The sequence below is a fragment of the Artemia franciscana genome, chromosome 13, assembly GCF_032884065.1.
Source record: "Artemia franciscana chromosome 13, ASM3288406v1, whole genome shotgun sequence".
Classification (NCBI taxonomy): Eukaryota; Metazoa; Arthropoda; class Branchiopoda; order Anostraca; family Artemiidae; genus Artemia; species Artemia franciscana.
In genome coordinates, this window is record NC_088875.1 from 3,355,102 (window position 1) to 3,379,963 (window position 24,862).

Genomic DNA, 24,862 nt, shown 5'->3' on the forward strand with positions numbered 1-24,862 from the left:
TTGTACCAGTTTCTAACCAATCGTAACTTATCTTAATGTATGATAATCGTAACGTACATTGTACTCTAGATGCAGGTACACATTGTACCAGTTTATAACCAATCGTAACTTATCTTAATGTATGATAATCGTAACGTACATTGTACTCTAGATGCAGGTACACATTGTACCAGTTTATAACCAATCGTAACTTATCTTAATGTATGATAATCGTAACGTACATTGTACTCTAGATGCAGGTACACATTGTACCAGTTTATAACCAATCGTAACTTATCTTAATGTATGATAATCGTAACGTACATTGTACTCTAGATGCAGGTACACATTGTACCAGTTTATAACCAATCGTAACTTATCTTAATGTATGATAATCGTAACGTACATTGTACTCTAGATGCAGGTACACATTGTACCAGTTTATAACCAATCGTAACTTATCTTAATGTATGATAATCGTAACGTACATTGTACTCTAGATGCAGGTACACATTGTACCAGTTTATAACCAATCGTAACTTATCTTAATGTATGATAATCGTAACGTACATTGTACTCTAGATGCAGGTACACATTGTACCAGTTTATAACCAATCGTAACTTATCTTAATGTATGATAATCGTAACGTACATTGTACTCTAGATGCAGGTACACATTGTACCAGTTTATAACCAATCGTAACTTATCTTAATGTATGATAATCGTAACGTACATTGTACTCTAGATGCAGGTACACATTGTACCAGTTTATAACCAATCGTAACTTATCTTAATGTATGATAATCGTAACGTACATTGTACTCTAGATGCAGGTACACATTGTACCAGTTTATAACCAATCGTAACTTATCTTAATGTATGATAATCGTAACGTACATTGTACTCTAGATGCAGGTACACATTGTACCAGTTTATAACCAATCGTAACTTATCTTAATGTATGATAATCGTAACGTACATTGTACTCTAGATGCAGGTACACATTGTACCAGTTTATAACCAATCGTAACTTATCTTAATGTATGATAATCGTAACGTACATTGTACTCTAGATGCAGGTACACATTGTACCAGTTTATAACCAATCGTAACTTATCTTAATGTATGATAATCGTAACGTACATTGTACTCTAGATGCAGGTACACATTGTACCAGTTTATAACCAATCTTAACTTATCGTAATGTATCGTAATCGTAACGTACATTGTACCCTAGGTGCAGGTACTCATTGTACCAGTTTCTAACCAATCGTAACTTATCTTAATGTATGATAATCGTAACGTACATTGTACTCTAGATGCAGGTACACATTGTACCAGTTTATAACCAATCGTAACTTATCTTAATGTATGATAATCGTAACGTACATTGTACTCTAGATGCAGGTACACATTGTACCAGTTTATAACCAATCGTAACTTATCTTAATGTATGATAATCGTAACGTACATTGTACTCTAGATGCAGGTACACATTGTACCAGTTTATAACCAATCGTAACTTATCTTAATGTATGATAATCGTAACGTACATTGTACTCTAGATGCAGGTACACATTGTACCAGTTTATAACCAATCGTAACTTATCTTAATGTATGATAATCGTAACGTACATTGTACTCTAGATGCAGGTACACATTGTACCAGTTTATAACCAATCGTAACTTATCTTAATGTATGATAATCGTAACGTACATTGTACTCTAGATGCAGGTACACATTGTACCAGTTTATAACCAATCTTAACTTATCGTAATGTATCGTAATCGTAACGTACATTGTACCCTAGGTGCAGGTACTCATTGTACCAGTTTCTAACCAATCGTAACTTATCTTAATGTATGATAATCGTAACGTACATTGTACTCTAGATGCAGGTACACATTGTACCAGTTTATAACCAATCGTAACTTATCTTAATGTATGATAATCGTAACGTACATTGTACTCTAGATGCAGGTACACATTGTACCAGTTTATAACCAATCGTAACTTATCTTAATGTATGATAATCGTAACGTACATTGTACTCTAGATGCAGGTACACATTGTACCAGTTTATAACCAATCGTAACTTATCTTAATGTATGATAATCGTAACGTACATTGTACTCTAGATGCAGGTACACATTGTACCAGTTTATAACCAATCGTAACATATCTTAATGTATGATAATCGTAACGTACATTGTACTCTAGATGCAGGTACACATTGTACCAGTTTATAACCAATCGTAACTTATCTTAATGTATGATAATCGTAACGTACATTGTACTCTAGATGCAGGTACACATTGTACCAGTTTATAACCAATCGTAACTTATCTTAATGTATGATAATCGTAACGTACATTGTACTCTAGATGCAGGTACACATTGTACCAGTTTATAACCAATCGTAACTTATCTTAATGTATGATAATCGTAACGTACATTGTACTCTAGATGCAGGTACACATTGTACCAGTTTATAACCAATCGTAACTTATCTTAATGTATGATAATCGTAACGTACATTGTACTCTAGATGCAGGTACACATTGTACCAGTTTATAACCAATCGCAACTTATCTTAATGTATGATAATCGTAACGTACATTGTACTCTAGATGCAGGTACACATTGTACCAGTTTATAACCAATCTTAACTTATCGTAATGTATGATAATCGTAACGTACATTGTACTCTAGGTGCAGGTACTCATTGTGCCAGTTTCTAACCAATCGTAACTTATCGTAATGTATCGTAATCGTAACGTACATTGTGCTCTAGGTGCAGGTACTCATTTACTAGTTTCTAACCAATCGTAGCTTATCGTAATCGTAATTGCAACGTACATTATACTCTAGGTGCGGGTACTCGTTGTACCAGTTTCTAACCAATCATGGTTAGAAACTGGTATTTAGAAACTGGTATTTGGAACTCTGGGATTGGATTTCCTCTTTTATTGAAAAATTGATTTTTGGCTGAAATGGTCCTAGTTTGATAAGCTGCAGCTTTTCTGGATCTGAAAGTTTTCTTTCTTGAGCCCGGGATTGTGCTCGACTCTTAAGATTTCAGCTTGCTGTAGACTTCTGGCTTCAGATTCTACTCCGTGCATTCTCAACACTTTCTGGGAAATGAATTTATCTGATTGACTAATAAACCCAGTTCCATATTCACTGATTGATTGCCCTATATCTAGATTCACTGATTGATTGCCCTATATCTATATCTGATTGATTGCCCTATATCTAGCGCTTGTATTACAGTGTCTAATTTGTTAGTGACGGAACCCAACTTAACTTCAAGTGTCAGTTATTTTTTACTGCCTCGGTACAGTCAATAATGCAAGAAAGAAGAGCGAAGATATTGCTGATTCCTACCGTTTCTTCGTGATCGATTTCTGAACAGCAAACCCAATGGTTTTTTTTCTTTCACCAGATTCCACGGCGTCAGACCTGAGAGGAAAAGTAGCTTCAATTTTTTCAGCCCTTAACGATGAAGAACGATGAATGAAACGATGCGTTTTCATAAAAATTCCTCAGATTTATCTTAATGCGGTTTAAATTTACCTCTAATTACAAGCCTTCCCTATGTAATTAGTTGATAGAACCTCTGCCATTCTTTAAACCATGGTTTTTTTCGCTAATATGTTATCCTTTATGAGTTTTTTCACGTTTTCTTTTTCAATTTTTGAGTTTGAATCGCTTTTTCTGTGTTTTAATAATGCTTGTGAGTTGTTTAAGGCAATCGAAATCAAACGAAACTTGAATAATAATACATCCCCAAATAGGGACTTGAGTGAATACACTCAACACTATGTACACAAAATTAACTACAGAAAATAATCTAATTCAAAATAAAACAAAAATAGGAACGAATAAAAAACAAGCCCAATCCCAAAAGAACTACAAGATTAGCTACAGAGAAGGTAAATATCGCAATAGGAAATTATTCCAATTTTTAATAAATACAGTTAGTTCGATGAATGAACCTTTTTAGCTTGTAAAATGTTTGCTTTTATCACACATTCTTGGCTGAACTTTTCGTTAAGAAGTTATTATGCCAAGGCTATTTGAAAAAAAAAGAATGGATTTTTAACCGAAAACTGTTATTGTTTATTATTTTCTTTGCTGAAGACAGCCCTTAGATGTAGGGCCAAAATATTCAAATAGGTTTTGTTGGTTCACTGTCTTGGGAAAAAAAAGTCCTCATTATTCTCTCTTCTGTAGTTGTATTATGGAAAGGCAGTGTGGTCTTCGTCATTATTTATGGTAATAAGAAATAGTTAATCAGTTAATCAGTTATCAGGTTAATCAGGTTAATCATAGTTAATCAGGAAATAGTTAATGAGCAATATTAATCAGCCCTCTCAAAACAGAACTACGAAAACAATGTGCCGTAGTCATCTCAATAGTTTTGAATTAATAAAGAGCGACGAATATCCATGGGATTATTTTATTTCTAACCATTTTGTACAAAACGGGTGGTCGTAGACGTAGTGGATGAGCCGCATTATGCTCTTTTTAATGGTCAATGGTGACTAGAAGGCACTCAACTCTTTTTCATGTCTTTTTCGCCCTTGGGGTAGCCTCATGGCGTAAGATCAAAATTTTAAGGTTACCTAATTGGAATTAGAAATTTGAGAAAATTAGAATACGAAAAATGAAACCAAAAGGTTTATTTTAAACCTAAAGGTTTATCTGAATAGAAACCTTTCTATTCAGATTCCGATATTTGTCAAGGATAGACCAGGATGAACTTCCTTAAGAGATGTCTCAAACATAAATCCGATTTTACCACATTTGTTTGTCTGAATTTTTTCCACGCAATCAAAAAATCGAAAAACTCGAAACAAATTCAAAAACTTTTAAAGGAAACCTGGCCGTAACCTATCAAACTTGAAAGGCAATTTAAAAACTAAATTCTTCTTCGCTTTTGAGGACAATTCGGTACGCATTAGTTCTGTTTCATTTTAAAGCATACCTCGAAAGAAAAGAGAGTAAGAACCCCAAAATTAGAGAACAAGCTGAAACATATAGAGATCCGCTGAATAGTAATTCTGCTATTTTGTATATATTTACGTATTATCCAATACCTCTAAAACTCATGCGGCTCCAATACTCCATTCCTGTCGGAAAGACCTCTTATCACGATTGTCCTCTAACTCGCAAAAACAAAACTAAACTACGTAGAAATACAAAGGTTTGCATATTAAAAGGACATGTTCACTGTCCTTCAGGATAACTCAATCTTCTATCGTATATAATTAAAAATTAAGGATAGATTTGTTTAATTATCCCTAATCTTGTTACCATTTCCTCGCTTATCAATTACAAATTATTGAGTGTTTCAATAAAAAAAAATTTAAGTTTACTACTATTTAACAAAACTGACACTCGTTAATCAAATTTCCCCTTATAAGTAAGATTCTGCCTAGACTTCGGGAGTCTATCCTATCAAATCGGGTACTTACAACTTGGACATCTCCTGAACTTTTTAGAGAAACATCTTTACCAGTCTCAGATTGCGAGACGCGAGGTGGCCGCGACTGCAAAGTACTAAAACAAGAGGCACCACTGAAGACTGACTAAGCTTTCTGTTGGCTTAAATTGCACTAAGCCTTCTTGCTGTTCGAGATAAAGTTCACTCATGACAGGGCCTTCTACAATTATCTTTGAGCTTCCTGGCCATAACCATTTTGGAATATCAAATAAAGTGGTCTTTTGCACAATCTTTGGCCTAATCTTCACTTTGGTGCCTTTTTTCAGTTCCTCACTATGATGCTTTTGAATGTGGGTAGCTTGACAATCAGAGTCAAATTCGTAATAACTTTCATCTTTCTTTCGAAACAAAAGTCCTTCTTTCTTTCTTCACACACAAGCTTTCTGTTGGCTTAAATTGCACTAAGCCTTCTCGCTGTTCGAGATAAAGTTCACTCATGACAGGGCCTTCTACAATTATCTTTGAGCTTCCTGGCCATAACCATTTTGGAATATCAAATAAAGTGGTCTTTTGCACAATCTTTGGCCTAATCTTCACTTTGGTGCCTTTTTTCAGTTCCTCACTATGATGCTTTTGAATGTGGGTAGCTTGACAATCAGAGTCAAATTCGTAATAACTTTCATCTTTCTTTCGAAACAAAAGTCCTTCTTTCTTTCTTCACACACAAGCTTTCTGTTGGCTTAAATTGCACTAAGCCTTCTCGCTGTTCGAGATAAAGTTCACTCATGACAGGGCCTTCTACAATTTTCTTTGAGCTTCCTGGCCATAACCATTTTGGAATATCAAATAAAGTGGTCTTTTGCACAGTCTTTGGCCTAATCTTCACTTTGGTGCCTTTTTTCAGTTCCTCACTATGATGCTTTTGAATGTGGGTAGCTTGACAATCAGAGTCAAATTCGTAATAACTTTCATCTTTCTTTCGAAACAAAAGTCCTTCTTTCTTTCTTCACACACAAGCTTTCTGTTGGCTTAAATTGCACTAAGCCTTCTTGCTGTTCGAGATAAAGTTCACTCATGACAGGGCCTTCTACAATTTTCTTTGAGCTTCCTGGCCATAACCATTTTGGAATATCAAATAAAGTGGTCTTTTGCACAATCTTTGGCCTAATCTTCACTTTGGTGCCTTTTTTCAGTTCCTCACTATGATGCTTTTGAATGTGGGTAGCTTGACAATCAGAGTCAAATTCGTAATAACTTTCATCTTTCTTTCGAAACAAAAGTCCTTCTTTCTTTCTTCACACACAAGCTTTATTTTAGTTTTGGATCTTTTACTTTGTCCTGCAAACATTTTCATTCAGTGATGACCTAAACAAATAAAATAGTGCTCCAACTCTCCTTTTAGATTCAAATGCAGTATTGCACTAATTCAAATTGCAATTCTTAAATCACTGAGAAATTTAATGGAAATGGGAACTTCCTGGGAAGGTGTAAGGAGGGAGGCCTTGAATAGATTAGTTTGAAGGAGGAGCGTGCGTAGCTGTGTTGGCCTCAGGCGGCTTGGTGCTGCAGTGATTTATTAGTAGTAGTAGTAGTAGTATCTCGACCTATGTATGCATTACAGAATTTTCTTTTGGAGTAGCAGTACAATCCAGTTTACTGGTCTTCCTGCCTTCTTCTTCTTTTTTTAAATAAAGTCTTAGAATAAGTATAATGTTCTGAAGCAGCAAAATTTTAGAATGTAGTGTTAACAATTATTTCTTTCCCTTGCAGTTTAGTTCTTCATACCCACGGTTATATGATTTTTTATAGGGCTTTTGAGAAAAAGAGCGTAGTTCTAAATAAGCTTAGTATAACCTTCCAATTCTATTGGCTCATGTATTAGCAAACTATGTCAGCTGTTTCCGATATTTTGGAAAGAAACAACAACGTTTCCTAACAATGTTTTTTTATCAGTAGGGTCACTGGAGAATTGTCCCGGCTAACCGAAACGTTGAAAAATGTCAAGTTTTGTAAGGCTCCACCCGACAAGTTGTTTTGTAGGCGGCCAATTGGTTTCTGGCAACTTCGTGCAGATGGAGCAGTAAATTTCGTAGTCCTTCGCCCGATGGAAGTCTTTAATGACATTAGATTGGACCGACAAAATGCCAAGTTTTGAAGGGCTCGGCTTAACAAGTTGTATTCTAGGGAGGAGGACAATTGGCTTCTATCGGTTGATGTTTTTCGCCCGACGAAAGTATTTTATGACATTACATTGGACCGACAAAATACGAAGTTTTGTATGACTCCGCTTGACTTGTCGTTTTTTAGGGGTCCAATTGGTTTCGTCAACTTCATGCAGATGAAGGAGTAAATTTTGTAGTCCTTCGCTCGGTGGAAGTCTTTAATAACATTAGATTGGACCGACAAAATACCAAGTTTTGTAGGGCTCGGCTCAACAAGTTGTATTCTAGGGGGAAATGGATTCTGTCGGCTTTGCGCAGATGAAGCAGTAAGTTTTGATGTTTTTCGCCCGGACTTCGCCCGACGAAAACCCTTCCAGAAGCTTCACTTTGCGCCGAAATATAGCGACTTTTGTTGGGCAGAGCCCGACAGAAATTCTTTCTGAGAAACTTCAGGGGGGATTCTCCCCACCCTCACTCCCTTAGTGGCGCCCCTGTGCATGACTAATACCAGGAGTGTATCCAGCATTTTTGTTCGGGGGAGGGCGGTTACAAATTAAACTTGAAAAACACTTTAAAAATTTGTTTACATGAATTTTATTACGTTTTACGAGTTGGACAAATCTTTTGAGGCGGGGGTTCAAACCCGGTACACCTCCATTCAGCGTTAATGCATCATCTCCTATTCACACCAGATAGCGTCAACTAAATTGTTGAATACCTAAAAGCTGAGTTTACTGACATAGGCTGCATATTATTCGCTAACAACGGCTATAGGTCCATACCCGTAGTATACCCCCTCTCAGTACTATCTTACGATGCTACAGAAAACAGATTGTGTATTCAATTGTAATAGTCCATTTTTATTTCTGACACTGTTAAATAAGTAGAAAAACTGACTTGGTTTAACGCTTGAAATCATTTTTTTACGAAAGAAAGCAGAAAAGAGGCAAAATCAACCCCTTTGCCCTAACAGATATTTTGTTTTAGCCCTTCCCCTCCAATTTCTGGGCAACCATGCATGACAGTACAACACTTCTTAATCACCAGTGGTTGTTCTTTTTGCAGTGAGCTGTGCCAAAAACGAGCAGAAATATTATGCGAAGCGACTTCAAAGTACAATGGCAGGATTCGGCACTAGCGAGAAACCCATGACAAGAATAATTGTCAGCCGGTCTGAAATTGATCTCGCCGACATTAAGAAGGAATTCCAGAAGAAGTATGAAACAAGCTTAGAGGATGCCCTTGCGGTAAGCTAATTTAGGAAATTTAATTAAATATTTAATGGAACTTCATATAGAACTTTTTTGAGTTAAATACGTTTCAATTTTGGGAAAAATAAATCCAAATATCAAAATAAATGTTGGAGAGACAATATGCATTATACATCAGGTGACTCCTAGACGATTTAGTGTGGAATTTTTCTCTATTAATTCGTATAGATTTTCTGGAAAAAGAAGAAGAAAAATCAGCTTAAATCAATATAAAAAATACGACTGAAAAAGGATCATCTAGTACTTCATATAGAACATTTTTTGAGTTAGATACGCTTAAATTCTGGGAAAAATAAATCCAAATATCAAAATAAATGTTGAAGAGACAATGTGCATTATACCTCAGGTGGCACCTAGACGATTTAGCGTAGAATTTTTGTCTATTAATTCTCATAAATTTTCTGGAAAAGGAACAATCAGCTTACACCAATGCAAAAAATACAACTGAAAAAGGATCATGTAACCTTTTTTTCAGGTAAAAAAAGAAAAAAAATTCGTTTTTTAAATATGTATCTTTACTAAGTGCTTAACAAAAACTTCCATTCGATATGTTGGTGCTACTGAAAAATATTGATGCTCTAATTTGGACTTTACAATATCAATATTTAAGTTTCAACCTACAGGATATTTGATCTTTGGTGGAGGCTAATTTAACGCACTGAATGAATTGGATTACTGAATGAATTGGATTAACGCACTGAATGAATTGGATTAGTTCGTCGAACGAATTTAATTGATGGATTGTCTTGGTTTAATTTCTACAAAACAAAAAAAGGAAGATATTACTAACGGATACGAATATTTGGTAAAGGGGACAGGGAGACGGTCGAACTCTTAACTTAATTTTAGAATTTTTCTAATTATTTTTCTAATTTTAATTTTATTTTTCAATTTTTCATTTTTTTCATTTAAAATTTTTATTTAAATTTTTTTTATTTAATTAAAAAAAATTATTTAAATTTTTATTTATTTTCATTTAAATTTTTTTCATTTTATTTAAAATTTTTCAATTTTTTTCATTTTATTTTTTAATCTTAATTTTTCTAATTTCGGAAAAATATTAGGAACATTAAGGCTCATCTTTCGGGGAAGCCTCCTTCATTTTGAAAGAAATCTAAAGAACATACCTTATGTTAGCTCCTTGAATTAATCCATGAATTTTTAAAGCAGCTAGGGCAGGAATTGGTCCCTACTAAAGAATAAAAAAAAAATACAAGCTAAAACCATATTGTCGGGGTAAGGTTTTTTAGTTTTATCTTTCGAGTAATAACATTTTCCAATGAAACCATGATGCATTTTTCTAAAATTGGCCACTTGATTAAATCTCCAAGTGGAATGAGAATCCCTTTTATTCAAACAGAAGGCCAGAGTGATGAACTAATACTGTATGTCAGTCTTAAGGCCTGGCCTATCAGCCGAGTAAATCCTTATTTATTATTATATCTTAGCATTGGATTGGCAGGCCTATACGAAGTCTTATGTCAGATTTGATAGCCATGTTAGGCTAAATTAGCCAATTAGAGTATAGGTGTGTCCTGATCCTTAAAGTAGTAGAATCAGGGTTGCCACCCATAGTATTGATGCACTCTACCCTGCTTTATTTGGTTCTCAAGAAACTTATAAGTTTTCTTTTATCTATCACGCGTATTGAAAACGGAGATTTTGATATCAACGCTGTTTTTGCCATATTTTGGATGCCTGATAAAACTTTCTCTACATATCTAACTGGTCTTAAACAATAGAACTTTAAAAAAATTATCGAATGTGTTTGAAATTTATGGTGATCTTTAAGAAAAATTATAATTCGTTGTGCTCGAAAATTTTAAATAATATTAGGTTACCAGGATGCATTGTACTTCAGTGATTCTCTATTCTGAACACATTTATTTCAATTTTTTCAGTTTTTGTCAAGTTTTTCAAAACTTTTTTTTTATGTGAAATGTTGAAAAATAAAGGTATCAGTCAATCAATATTCTTCAAAAAAATTAAATCTGACTAAATCCAACATTATTCGGAATTCATGAAGTATTTTCTAGCCCAATTTGACAATGAATTATTATTATTATAGAAATCGACGACCAAAGAAAGACTTTGTGGACTAGTCTATAGTCGTGAAACCCTAAAGATATCTGGTTTTGAGCACCTGCAGTTTCCACTTATTACATAGCATGTGAAATTAGACCAAATACAAAGCATGAATGCTAAAATTATATTAAATACTTATATCAATGCTAATATCAATTATATCAAGTAATTTCGAACGAGGATAAACAAAAAAGCGATTTGGTGCATGTCATCTTTTGAAACAGTATGTGCCATGTGGACTATGCCCAATAAATCTGAGATGTTTTGGAACAGATTCGAACCATTCTAATTAGCACAGAATAATCCATTATGCTCTTCTATAGTAATAATATACCTTTACGCATATATATCTGCTATAAGCAAGATATGTGTGGCTAATTTTAAGTGCAAAATTCGAGGTGGTTTGTTTTGTCTGGAATGATTTTACATTCTGGAATGATTTACTATGTCATATAATGATTTTGGACTATCGCAATCATTTTGATGTGTCCAGCGGCTGACCAGCACGTTGGGGGGTGGGGGAGGGTAAAAATTGAAGAACTATCCGCCAATTCTGGGAAAATGTTGGTAAAGACTCTCAGAATCACTCAAACATCTAAGCAATTACGTTCTGAAAATACATCTCAGACCCCCCCCTCAAAAAAAAAAAAATATTTCAAACTAAATCAAACTAAAATTGTAGTTGTGTGTACCTATGTTCATTGACTGTTGTAATTTACAAGATAGTCACGTTCTTATATGTCTTTTCTGTTTAAATTTTTGTTGGCAACCTTTAATTTTGAAAGGGATTGAGAAGTCTATGAAGAATTTTTAGAATATAGAAAATAAATTGGCCAATATAATTCGTTTCAAGCCCAACTACAATTTGAAATATTCTTTTTAACGACATGTATCATTATCAGTCACGGGTTCTAGCATTGTTGGAAAAGTTACGCAATTAGAATCGTAGGCAATATTTTATTGTATAAGTAATCATAAAAATGTATTTAATTTTTTAACTTTAAATTTAGACTTATCTAAGATGGATGTAGCTCTTTCAGTGGCAATTACTGCCATCTTTACTAAGTTGGTTGTCTAAACTTGTTGATATGTGTTTTCTTCTTTTTACTTTTCTTTTCTTTTCAGAGCGAAATTTCTGGCGATTTCAAGAGACTTCTTCTTGCCTTGTTGTGAAAAGATATATTTTAAAATCTTATTTTTAGAATCTACATTTATTTTTCTTCCAGAAAAATTGGATGTTTTGAATAAATTTGAATGTTTTATATCATTGTGTGAATTTTTAGGTTAAAATTTTAGGATTTTTTCAAGGAGCTGGGCTTTTTCCGACAAGTCTTTGATTTTGTAGCCCCTATTACCCACTCTTCTCTGTGTAGGAAAGATTAGGAATGTAGTACTTCTCTAACACTCAAAATTCTTATTGAGGGACCAATGACACTTAGTTTAAACATGCTACTTTAAACCAGTGGTTCCCGACCGATTTCGGGCCATGCTCCACCTAGGCATTTCTAAAATTCTAATGACCCCTTCTTGATGTTTTAATTTTGTTACTCTCAATTTTACGCGAATTCACCTGAAGGAAGCTTAAAAAGGCATTAACTTGGAATCTTTTTTCGGGTCGTCCTTTCGCTATATTTTATACTAAGGACAATTTTTATCTGTATGCAACACCTTTTGTATAATGCATGGCGTCTTTACAATGCTATCATGTATCTTCATTGCTAATCTATATATATAAAAATAAATTGTTTGTAAATGCATATGAATATGACGTGATTCACACGAGAAATGTTTTTATTTCAAACTAGCTGTTGGGGTGGCGCTTCGTGCCACCCCAACACCTAGTTGGTGGGGGCGCTTCGCAACCCCCCCCAAGCCCTTCCGCGCGCGTAAGTCGTTACACGCCATATTAGTTACGCGCCATTTTAGTTGTGTCCCTGTGTCCCACCTGTGAATATAGATAGATATATATATATGTATATATATATATATATATATATATATATATATATATATATATATATATATATATATATATATATATATATATATATATGTTTTTAACTACGTAAAACTTGCGAATATACAAAATTCTTCGCTGTCCCATTGTCTGTGCATATAAATAGATTGTCAGGTTTACCGACTCTGGTCGTCATTTATATTCCCTGTGTCCTGGTCGTCATTTGTGTCCCAGTGTCCCAGTCTGTAATTTCTCTTTGAGCGTCCCGGTCGTCATTTATATTCCCTGTGTCCCGGTCGTCATTTGTGTCCCGGTGTTCCGGTCTGAAATTTATCTTTGAGTGTCCCGGTCGTCATTTGTGTCCCAGTCTGTAATTTCTCTTTGAGTGTCCCGGTCGTCATTTATATTCCCTGTGTCCCGGTTTTTAGTTTTCTTTTTCTCCTTTATTTTTCAGTTTTTTTTTTACTTTTTTTAGTTTTTTTTTCTTTTTTAGTTTTTAGTTTTTTTTATTAGTTTTTATTTTTTTTCTTTTTAGTTTTTTTTGTAGTTTTTAACTTTTTTTAGTTTTTTTTTAAGTTTTTTTTAAGTCTTCTTTAGTTTTTAGTTTTTTACCTTTTTTTTTAGTTTTTTTTTAGTTTTTATAGTTTTTTAGTATTTTCTTTTTAGTTTTTTTGTAGTTTTTACCTTTTTTAGTTTTTTTCTTCTTTTGTATTAATGCTAAAGCCAAGGTTCGAACCTTGAACCTCTCAGACCTAGAACCTGGAACATAACGCTTTACCAACTCAGCTACTTCGGCTTGAATACATTCGCTTTTGAATTGGTATATGATGAAATAATTCAGACGTCATATGCGGACAGACAGACAGACACACAAACAAACAACTTATATATATATATATATATATATATATATATATATATATATATATATATATATATATATATATATATATATATATATATATATATATATATATATATATATATATATATATATATATATATATATATATATATCTATATATCTATATATATCTATATATATATCTATATATATCTATATATATATCTATATATATCTATATATATATATATCTGTCTTGGCTTTTTTCTACAATTGGCCATCACCTCCACTTTTCCCACAACTATTCCCTCTTTTGTTAAATTCAAAAATCAACGGATATATATATATATATATATATATATATATATATATATATATATATATATATATATATATATATACATATATATATATATATATATATATATATATATATATATATATATATATATATATATATATATATATATATATATATATATATATATATATATATATATATATATATATATATATATATATATATATATATATATATATATATATATATATATATATATATATATATATATATATATATATATATATATATATATATATATATATATATATATATATATATATATAGGGCTTCTTAAACTTTTGTAATTCCTGACCCCATTTATGATTGCGAGTTTCTTAGCGACCCCAACAAATATAAAAGAAAAATAAATTAATATTTTTTGATGATATATTTATTAGGTAACAATATACATATGCATATGAAAATATATAAATTTAGAATTCGTTTTGAAACATATAAAAATCTAAAATTGAAATTATAGCAATGTTTTTATTATTGTTTCAAAAACAAAAGTGGATTCTGACCGTCTTAATCAAACAGTTCGTGGTAACGACCTATAGTAAGGAGCGACCAGGCTCAATAGTAACCGAAACTCTAAAAAACGGATCAAAAGTTACGAACCTGAGAAAATTTGCCTCATTTTAGAAAATAGGTGGAAACACTCCCTAAAAATCATACAATCTTAACGAAAATCACACCGTCAGATTCAGCGCATCAGAGAACCCTATTGTAGAAGTTTCAAGCCCCTATCTACAAAAATGTGGAATTTCGCATTTTTTGCCAGAAGACAAATCACGGATGCGTGTTTATTTGTTTTTTTGTTGTTTTTTTCCCAGGGGTGATCGTATCGACTCAGTGGTTCTAGAATGTCGCAAAAGGGCTCAGTCTGACGGAAATTAAAAGTTCTAGTGCCCTTTTTAAGTGACCAAAAAATTGGAGGGCACCTAGGCCCCCTCCCACGCTCATTTTTTCCCCGAAGTCACCGGATCAAAATTCTGAGATAGCCAAAAAACCCAATAACTATGTCTTTGGGGACGACTTACTCCCCCGCAGTCTTCGTGGGAGGGGCTGCAAGTTACAAGCTCTGACCTGTGTTTACATATAGTAATGGTTACTGGGAAGTGTACAGACGTTTTCAGGGGGATTTTTTTTGGTTTGGGGGGATATTTGAGGGGGGAGGATCTTTCCATGGAGGAACTTCTCATGGGGGAAGAGACTTTCAATGGAGTGGGGCGCAGGATTTTCTAGCATTATTTAAAAAAACAATGAAAAAATAAATACGAAAAGTTTTTTCTACTGAAAGTGAGAAGCAGCATTAAAACTTAAAACGAACAGAAATTATTACGTATATCAGGGGTTTACCTCCTCGTAATACCTCGCTCTTTACGCTAAAGTATTTTTAGTAATTTCAACTATTTATTCTACGGCCTTTGGGATTCAGGGGTCATTCTTAAGGAATTGGGACAAAATTTAAGCTTTAATGTAAAGAGCGAGGTATCGACGAGGGGTGAGTCCCCTCATATACGCAATAAAAACATACGAATATAGAAGTTCGCTACGTAATTTAATTCGTAAGTTACGTATATTTTTTACTTATGAAAACCGTTCGTAAAAAATTATGTGTTACTATTTGTTTTTTCTGGTGATCTTTTTTTCATTTGTATATTTATTTTAAATACTAACAGCCTTTTTTCTTTTTTGAAGAAGTTATGATCTTTATTTCTGTGTTAATTTTTTGTGTAATTTTAAGTTAAAAGGTGGTTAGAAGATACACCCAGCCATAGGACTTTTGTCCTTTATGTGGTTGTTTCGTTTTATGTAAAATGTAGTTGCGTTTATTTTGGTTTTTTGGTAAAATAAAAGTGATGGTGATAAAAAAAAAATAACTGCAAAAAAAGAAAATAAAACGAGGATAATCCCAGCCAGTGAATAAACAATAATTTTTGAAACCAAACTGACTAATCACCACAAAATTTGTATCTAGCTACAATAGTCGTCGTTTTTCTCTTCGTTACAATTTTTTGCTTTGTAACGACTAGCCAGTGTCATCTTTGAAATTATTTCATTCTGCAAAGATAGGAGTAATTTCTCTTATACCCTCAAAATACCCCCTTCTGCAACAATTCTTAACGCTTATTCTAGCTGTAGTTAATGTTCTATCTAGTAAAAAATGATGTATGGACTGTATGGTGTCAACCTACATACACCTACACCTACATAACTTACATACACATATATAACCTACATATAAATTTACATTGAAACGTAAACAACCAGTTATAGGGCCGATTTATTAGGTTATGGTTCTTAAGTTGCGGAAACCTCTTTACTCTATTACTAATTCTTTCACATCCAAATATCGTCCACGCATGAAACCAAACTGACTAATCACCACAAATTTTTTATCTAGCTACAATAGTCGTCGTTTTTCTCTTCGTTACAATTTTTTGCTTTGTAACGACTAGCCAGTGTCATCTTTGAAATTATTTCATTCTGCGAAGATAGGAGTAATTTCTCTTATACCCTCAAAATACCCCCTTCTGCAACAATTCTTAACACTTATTCTAGCTGTAGTTAATGTTCTGTCTAGCAAAAAATGATGTATGGACTGTATGGTGTCACCCTACATACACCTACATAACCTACATACACATATATAACCTACATATAAATTTACATTGAAACGTAAACAACCAGTTATAGGGCCGATTTATTAGGTTATGGTTCTTAAGTTGCGGAAACCTCTTTACTCTATTACTAATTCTTTCACATCCAAATATCGTCCACGCAATAAAGCTAATTTAGCAAAGAGCGAAGTGTCTCCCTTTTACTATTTTTTTTAAGCCTCGTCGTTACATATAACATGGTCGTAGAAATCTAGGAGAGGGTTCATTTCATCGCAAAGTAAAATCTACAATGTCCTTTGTAATGACAGAAACGAGTCATTGAACAACCTGTCCTTCTTTTCACGATCATATGTCTTACGCGCCCATATTATAAAAATTTCCCACATGTTGCATATTGCAAAACACTCACAGGAAAATTTAAACAAACATTGATATAATGTTAGTTTAAGTTTTCCTGTGAGTGTTTTTGAAGGTACAAATTATTGTCATCATGACATGCTAATGCTACCTCCGGCTATTGTAGTGAATAAATATATTCTATTCTATGTTGCATGGATACATTTTAATAGAGAGATGTGCATGTTGCGAGTCATGCAAGGATCTTAAATCTGTAGGATTGACGGATCCAAAGTAAGGCTCCTAGCTCCATTTGCCCTCCGACTCCCTCCAACCCGAGTTTTAAATTTTTTACGAAACATAAAATCAAAGGGTTGCTGAGCTTCTTATAGAACCCTGGGGCAAATTGCGCCACATAAACCTCTTAAATCAAAGCATATTAACCACAGACTTCCAGAAATGGTGGACATGTCGTACCCTGATAGAAATCAGATTTATGCAACAATTTCAACCTGTGTAATTGGAGGCACATAAGCAGGGCCCTTGGGCGTATTTTATTTCAGGAAAAACATTAAGATGTTTAAGCTTCCAGTACTAAAAAAAAACACACTAAGTAGCCTACATATTTTACAAACTGGATTTGATTTCCAACAAAATTATTTTATGTTTCTGGTATATTTAGGTTTCTGAGATTCCTGAATACTAATTCAAGGCTAATAATGCAATTAAGACGTTAAAAAAAAACGAACATTAATTGGATTATTTAGGTTACTGTCTTTAATGAAAAGATCTTAATGATTTCAAATCTTTAAAATCGCAGCAAGACTAAGACCTAAAGTACAGTCTGTGAAGTTCCTATGTCTATCTCTTCCCCATCTTCAGAATACTAACTTCACGAATTTCAATGGATTTATGCTAGACTAAAGCCAATTCCTAATTATATTTTACTAATACCTAAATCCTGCCCGTTCAGAACCCAGTAGTAGCTGATTCTAGTCATCAGATTTTACCATTCATAATGGATAATTTAAACAATAAGAACAACTAATACCGTAGTTATCCAGGGTATTTGTCTATCTCAGATCTCATACGGATCTCGTTTCTCTTGTATAAATGTTGTTGAGCTCTAACAAGCTTCAGTAGCCCCTCTCGATATTTCATTTCTGTTTTATTCAACTTTTCCATTTATTACTATTTTTTTTGCTTTGAATTTTTTTTCTATCTAGGTAATATATCAGAAAATTGCGGAAAATTATGATTTACTCAAACTCGACTAAGTCCAAATCAGTCGAGGCTCGATTCGAACCAGCTCTAGACTATAACTAAATCTCTATTGTCAAAAGGTTTGAATTCAACTGTTTCCCGAAAATTTGCACTAGCTTGAGCTCGGTATTATCAAAATCTCATCGCGAATTAACAGAACTATCAGGAATAGATCTTTAGCTGAAATTACTCCGTATATAAAATGGGTTGTCCCCTCCGCAATCCCTCACTCTTTACGCTAAAGCTTTTAATTTTGTTAAAAAGTAGAATTGTGGCAAAGAGTCAAACTGTAGCGTAAAGAGCGAGGGATTGCGGAGGGGACAACCCATTTTATATACGGAGTAATTTCTGTTCGTTTTAAGTTTTAATGTCGCTCCTTACTTTCAGCTAAAAAAATTATTTTTTTTTTATTTAATTTCTGAACGTTATTGAATTACTGCATATTTGGTTTTGGCTCTCCGCACATAAATTATTAAAATAAAATTTGTATATTAATTCTTTTTTTGGCTAAATAGCTTTCTCTTAGTTTTGATCAGACGATTTTGAGAAATAAGGGGTGGAGAATGAGGCCTAGTTGCCCTCCAATTTTTCGGTTGCTTAAAAAGGCAACTAAAACTTTTAATTTTTAACGAACGTTTTTATTAGTAAAAAATATATGTAACTTATAAATTAGCAACTTACGTAACAAACTTTCATAATCTTTTTATTATGTATACAAGGGGGTTTGTATCCTCGTTAATACCTCGCTCTTTACACTAAATCTTAACTTGTGTCCCAATTCTTTAAGAATGACCCCTGAATCAGAAAGGCCGTAGAATAAATAGTTGAAATTACTAAAAATACTTTAGCAAAAAGAGCGAGGTATTTATCTCCTCCTAAATACCTCGCTCTTTATGCTAAAGTATTTTTAGAACCCCTCATATGCGTAATAATCTCTGTTCGTTTTAAGTTTCAATGCTACTCCTTCCTTTCATTTGAAAAAAAAACGTTTTCATGTTTATTTTTCATTGTTTTCTTATAGTAATGCTAGAAAATCATGCGCCCTTTTCCTTGAATTTTTCTTCCCCCATGACAGATTCCTCCTAGGAAAGATCCTCCAACATAGCCCCCTCCCCTCAGCCCCACCCTCCCCAAACAAAATAAAATCCCCCTGAAAACGTCTGTACACTTCCCAATAACCATTACTATATGTAAACACTGGTCAAAGTTTGTAACTTGCAGCCCCTCCCCCAGGGATTGTGGGGGAGTAAATCATCCACAAATACATAGTTATTATGGTTTTCGACTATGCTGAACAAAATGGCTATCTCAAAATTTTGATCCGTTGACTTTGGGGAAAAAAGAGCGTGGGAGGGGGCCTAGATGCCCTCCAATTTTTTTGGTCACTTAAAAAGGGCACTAGAACTTTTCATTTCCGTTAGAATGATCCCTCTCGCGACATTCTAGGACCACTTGGTCGATACGATGACCCCTGGGAAAAAGAAAAAAAAAGAAAAACAAAAAACAAACAAATAAACACGCACCCGTGATTTGTCTTCTGGCAAAAAATACAAAATTCCACATTTTTGTAGATAGGAGCTTGAAACTTCTACAGTAGGGTTCTCTGATACGCTGAATCTGATGGTGTGATTTTCGTTAAGATTCTATGACTTTTAGGGGGTGTTTCCCCCTATTTTCTAAAATAATGCAAATATTCTCAGGCTCGTAACTTTTGATGGGTAAGACTAAACTTGATGAAACTTATATATTTAAAATCAGCATTAAAATGCGATTCTTTTGATGTAGCTACTGATATCAAAATTCAATTTTTTAGAGTTTTGGTTACTATTGAGCCGGGTCGCTCCTTATTTCGTTACCACGAACTGTTTGATTAGGGCCATGAACACGTTTTCTAGCCCTCAACACTGTTTCTTCCTTGCTTTCAGGGCTTGTGTATGCTAGGCTTGCTAGGATAAACTAGGTATGTATAAATCAATATATTCTTCGCTAAAACAAACCATTTAAAACATCAGATGTCCCATGGAAGTTTTTGATATTTTCTTCAAGCTCGTTCATGATAAAGAATTTCTCTTGTTTGGACCCTCACCTCTTGAGAGCGATTTAATGCACCCTATATATTAAATTTCCAGTGTTTTACTTTTATTTTGTAAGGTAGAAATTTATTTTGAAGTCAATTCACATTTGTTTTATCGTCTGTTTCCATATGGTATCGTGGCATTTCTGACAGACGAAGGATTTCGCAGAATTCGGTGACCATACTAGAGGCTATAAAAATAGTGTGATTTTGAAGGAAAGGAACACATCATACCCTCTAGAGTGTGCCTTGCCCCAGGTCGACATAGCCATTACTGGCACTAGGGTCTGAAAGATAAGGTGTCTACCAGTATTGACTCTTTCACAGTTATTGATACTCAGCTAAGCTTTATTAGTTGTGATCAACCATAGCAATATCCAACTTAGTTTCAAAAGGACCTTCCCCATTGAAGCCATCGCTTCTTTCCTTCAAGTGAAGTTTCAAGTTGAACCTTCACTTGAAGGAAACAATCGATGGTTGAACTGTTCAATATATGTTTTTTTTTCTCACGTTTTTGCTTATGTACTATCATATAAGGTTATTGTAATACAAGTTGAATGCAGAAGAGCGAAGCTGAATAGCAGATAATAGTTTTTTTAGAGGAAGGAGCATCATAACATCAAACGGTTTAGTATAAGCTTTTTTGGCGACTTTTACCGCCCCCCTTCACTCCAGGTACGTTAGGAACTCTATCAGGGGGAGGGGGAGTAGTTTATTAGTAGCTACTATTTACACCTTTTCAGTTGTTTTTTTTTTCTTTCGTTATGTTTTTTTTGTATAATTATTATACAAGTTTAACACTTAAAGAGAAAGGAGCATCATCACAACAAACGGTCCCGTCCGCTTAGTAAGTTCTTAATTATAAGTTCTTAAATAATTAAGTTTAAAGTACTTAAATTTATAAGTCCTTAAATAAGTACTTATTTGCGACTTGTTCTGCAAAACTTGAGTAACTGGGTAAAATGTTTTAGCATAAGCATTTTTCGACTCTTACCCCCTCCCCTCCACTCCAGGTACGTAAGAAACTCTATCAGGGGAGGAGGGCTAATTTAATACCAGTTATTTTTTCTTCCTTTACGTTATACTAAGATGCTTATTATAAAAGTTTAACACTTAAAGAGAAAGGAGCATTATCACAACAAACGATCCAGCTCGTTTAATAAGTACTTAATAAGTACTTGTTTCTGCAAAACATGAGCAACAGAGGTAGAAGTATAATGGCACATTTCGCACCGATGATGTGCCGCGGAGTACGTTGTTAAAAACACTTTATGGTTTAGTCTTCTTTCCAAAAAACAAGATCTAAGAGCTCATATGGCACTTGTGACGAGGCAAGAAGAGCCAAGAGCTCATATGGTATGAGCTCTAACTAAATTCTAAGAACCAATAGATTGACTTAAAAGGAAAATCAGAGGCTTAATGCCGGTCGGGATTTAAAATAAGAGCTCTGAGTCACGATGTCCTTCTAAATATCAAAATTCATTAAGATCCGATCACCCACTCGTAAGTTATAAATACCTCATTTTTTCTAATTTTTCCTCTCCCTTTAGCCCCCCAGATGGTCGAATCTGGGAAAACGACTTTATCAAGTCAATTTGTGCAGCTCCCTGACACGGCTACCAATTTTCATCGTCTTAGCACGTCCAGAAGCACCAAACTCGCCAAAGCACTGAACCCCTCCCCCCAACTCCCCCAAAAAGAGTGAATCCAGTACGGTTACGGCAATCACGTATCTACGACATTTGCTTATTCTATCCACCAAGCTTCATCCCGATTCCTCCACTCGAAGCGTTTTCTCAGATTTCCGGTTTCCCCCTCCAACTCCCCCCAATGTCAACCGATCTGGTCGGGATTTGAAATAAGAGCTCTGAGACATGAATTCCTCTAAATATCAAATTTACTTAAGATCCGGTCACCCGTTCTTAAGTTAAAAATACCTCAATTTTTCTAATTCTTCCAAATTAACACTCCCCAGCTGCTCCAAAGAGAACGGATCCGTTCCAATTATTTCAATCACGTATCTAGAATTTGTTCTTATTCTTCCCATCAAGTTTCATCCCGATCTCTCCTCTATAAGGGTTTTCCAAGATTGCTGTTTCCCTCCTCCAACCCATATGTCCCCGGATCCAATTCGAGTCAAAAATAGAGCATCTGAGACATAAGATCCATCTATATATCAAGTTTCATTAAGATCCGATCACTATTCGTAAGATAAAAATACCCCAATTTTCACATTTTCTAAGAATTCCGGATTCCCCCTCCAACTCCCCCCAATGTCACTGGATCTGGTCGGAATTTAAAATAAGAGCTTTAAAGCACAAAATCATTACTCACATTTAAGGTTTTTGGACTCAAATTCGTCGCTGAAAGAAATTAGGGTATCCACAAGAAAGGGAAAAAGGGAACCAGTCTTCACCTGTTTTGAAATAAATTTCTGCGGACTTGTAAGATTATCGTAAGCTTTGTTTTTAAAACAACAAAGAAAATATACGAAGAAGCAGAGCAGTTATTCTTACCTAATGACATATTTGTGTTCTTTATTAAGATATGTTGATATTGAATGTAGTGCTTCTGACGCAGGTGAGGTTGCACGACCTCTCCGTGGGAATTGGGTAGGGGTATACAGCGAAAGATGGGATAATTGTTTATACTATGGGGGAAAAGGAACATCATAAAAAAGGGAAGCCCCAAGCTTTCTTGCTCTTGTTTGTGTGCATGCTCCAGTAGGAAGACTAGAGGTTAAAAAAAATTAAGACAAACAAAATCTGAAACTCCCCCCGAATCTGAGTTGGCTCAGAAGTGTAATTCAATCAAACAGTTCGTGGTAACGAACTGTAGTAAGGAGCGACCCGGCTCAATAGTAACCAAAACTCTAAAAAATGGAATTTTGATACCAATAGCTATATCAAAAGAATCGCATTTTAATGCTGGTTTTAAATATATAAGTTTCATCAAGTTTAGTCTTACCCATCAAAAGTTACGAGCCTGAGAAAATTTGCGTTATTTTAGAAAATAGGGGGAAACACCCCCTAAAAGTCATAGAATCTTAACGAAAATCACACCATCAGATTCAGCGTATCAGAGAACCCTATTGTAGAAGTTTCGAGCTCCTATCTACAAAAATGTGGAATTTTGCATTTTTTGCCAGAAGGCAGATCACGGATGTGTGTATTTGTTTATTTGTTTTTTTTCCCAGGGGTGATCGTATCGACCCAGTTGTCCTAGAATGTTGCAAGAGGGCTCATTCTAACGGAAATGAAAAGTTCTAGTGCCCTTTTTAAGTGACCAAAAAAATTGGAGGGCACCTAGGCCCCCTCCCACGCTAATTATTTTCCCAAAGTCAACGGATCAAAATTCTGAGATAGCCATTTTATTCAGCGTAGTCGAAAAACCTTATAACTATGTCTTTGGGGACGACTTACTCCCCCACGGTCCCCGTGGGAGGGGCAACAAGTTACAAACTTTGACCTGTGCTTACATATAGTAATGGTTATTGGGAAGTATACAGGCGTTTTCAGGAGGATTTTTTTGGTTGGGGGGAGGGGTTGAGAAGAGGAGGATATGCTGGGGGAACTTTCCATCGAGAATTTGTCATGGGAAAAGAAAACTTCCATGAAGGGAGAGCAGGATTTACTAGCATTATTTAAAAAAAAAATTAAAAAATAAATGTGAAAAAGCTTTTTCACCTGGAAGTAAGGAACAGCAATAAAACTTAAAACAAACAGAAATTATTACCCATATAAGGGGCTCACCTCCTTATGATACCTAGCTCTTTACGCTAAAGTATTTTTAGTAATTTCAACTATTTATTCTACGGCTTTTGTGATTCAGGGGTCATTCTTAATGAATTGGGATAAAATTTAAGCTTTAGTGTAAAGAGCGAGGTACTGACGATGGGGCGAATCCCCTCATATATGTAATAAAAACATGAGAATACAAAAGTTCTTGACGTAAGCTAATTTATAAGTTACGTAAATCTTTTACCAATAAAAAGATTCGTAAAAAATTAAAAGTTCTAGTTGCCTTTTTAATTAACCAAAAAATCGGAGGGCAACTAGGCTTCGCCCCCGCTCTTTTTTCCTCAAAATCATTCGATCAAAATTATGAGAAAGCCATAGAGCCAAAAAAAAAATATGCAAATTTCGTTTTGATTATTCCTCTGCGGAGAGCCAAAATCAAAACATGCATTGATTCAAAAACGTTCAGAAATTAAATAAAAAAAACGAGTTTTTTTAACTGAAAGTAAGGAGCGACATTAAAACTTAAAACGCACAGAAATTACTTCGTATATGAAAGAGGCTGCTTCCTCATCAACGCCCCGCTCTTTACGCTAAAGTTTTTTACTGTTTTAAAAAGAAGAATTGAGAGAAAGAGTCAAACTTTAGCGTAAAGAGCGGGGCGTTGATGAGGAAGCAGCCTCTTTCATATACGAAGTAATTTCTGTGCGTTTTAAGTTTTAATGTCGCTCCT

At 34.3% G+C, this 24,862-nt stretch overlaps 1 protein-coding gene across 1 annotated transcript in view; it reads left to right on the plus strand.

Annotated features, from left to right (window-relative positions):
- LOC136034393 (annexin B9-like) overlaps positions 1-12,210 on the plus strand; it is a 59,261-nt gene extending 47,051 nt beyond the window's left edge. The window contains exons 6-7 of the mRNA XM_065715539.1: positions 8,658-8,839; positions 12,074-12,210. Of these exons, the coding sequence (XP_065571611.1) occupies positions 8,658-8,839; positions 12,074-12,121 (230 nt within the window). The 3' untranslated portion in view covers positions 12,122-12,210. The remainder of the gene's footprint in view (positions 1-8,657; positions 8,840-12,073) is intronic.
- Positions 12,211-24,862: the final 12,652 nt, after the last annotated feature.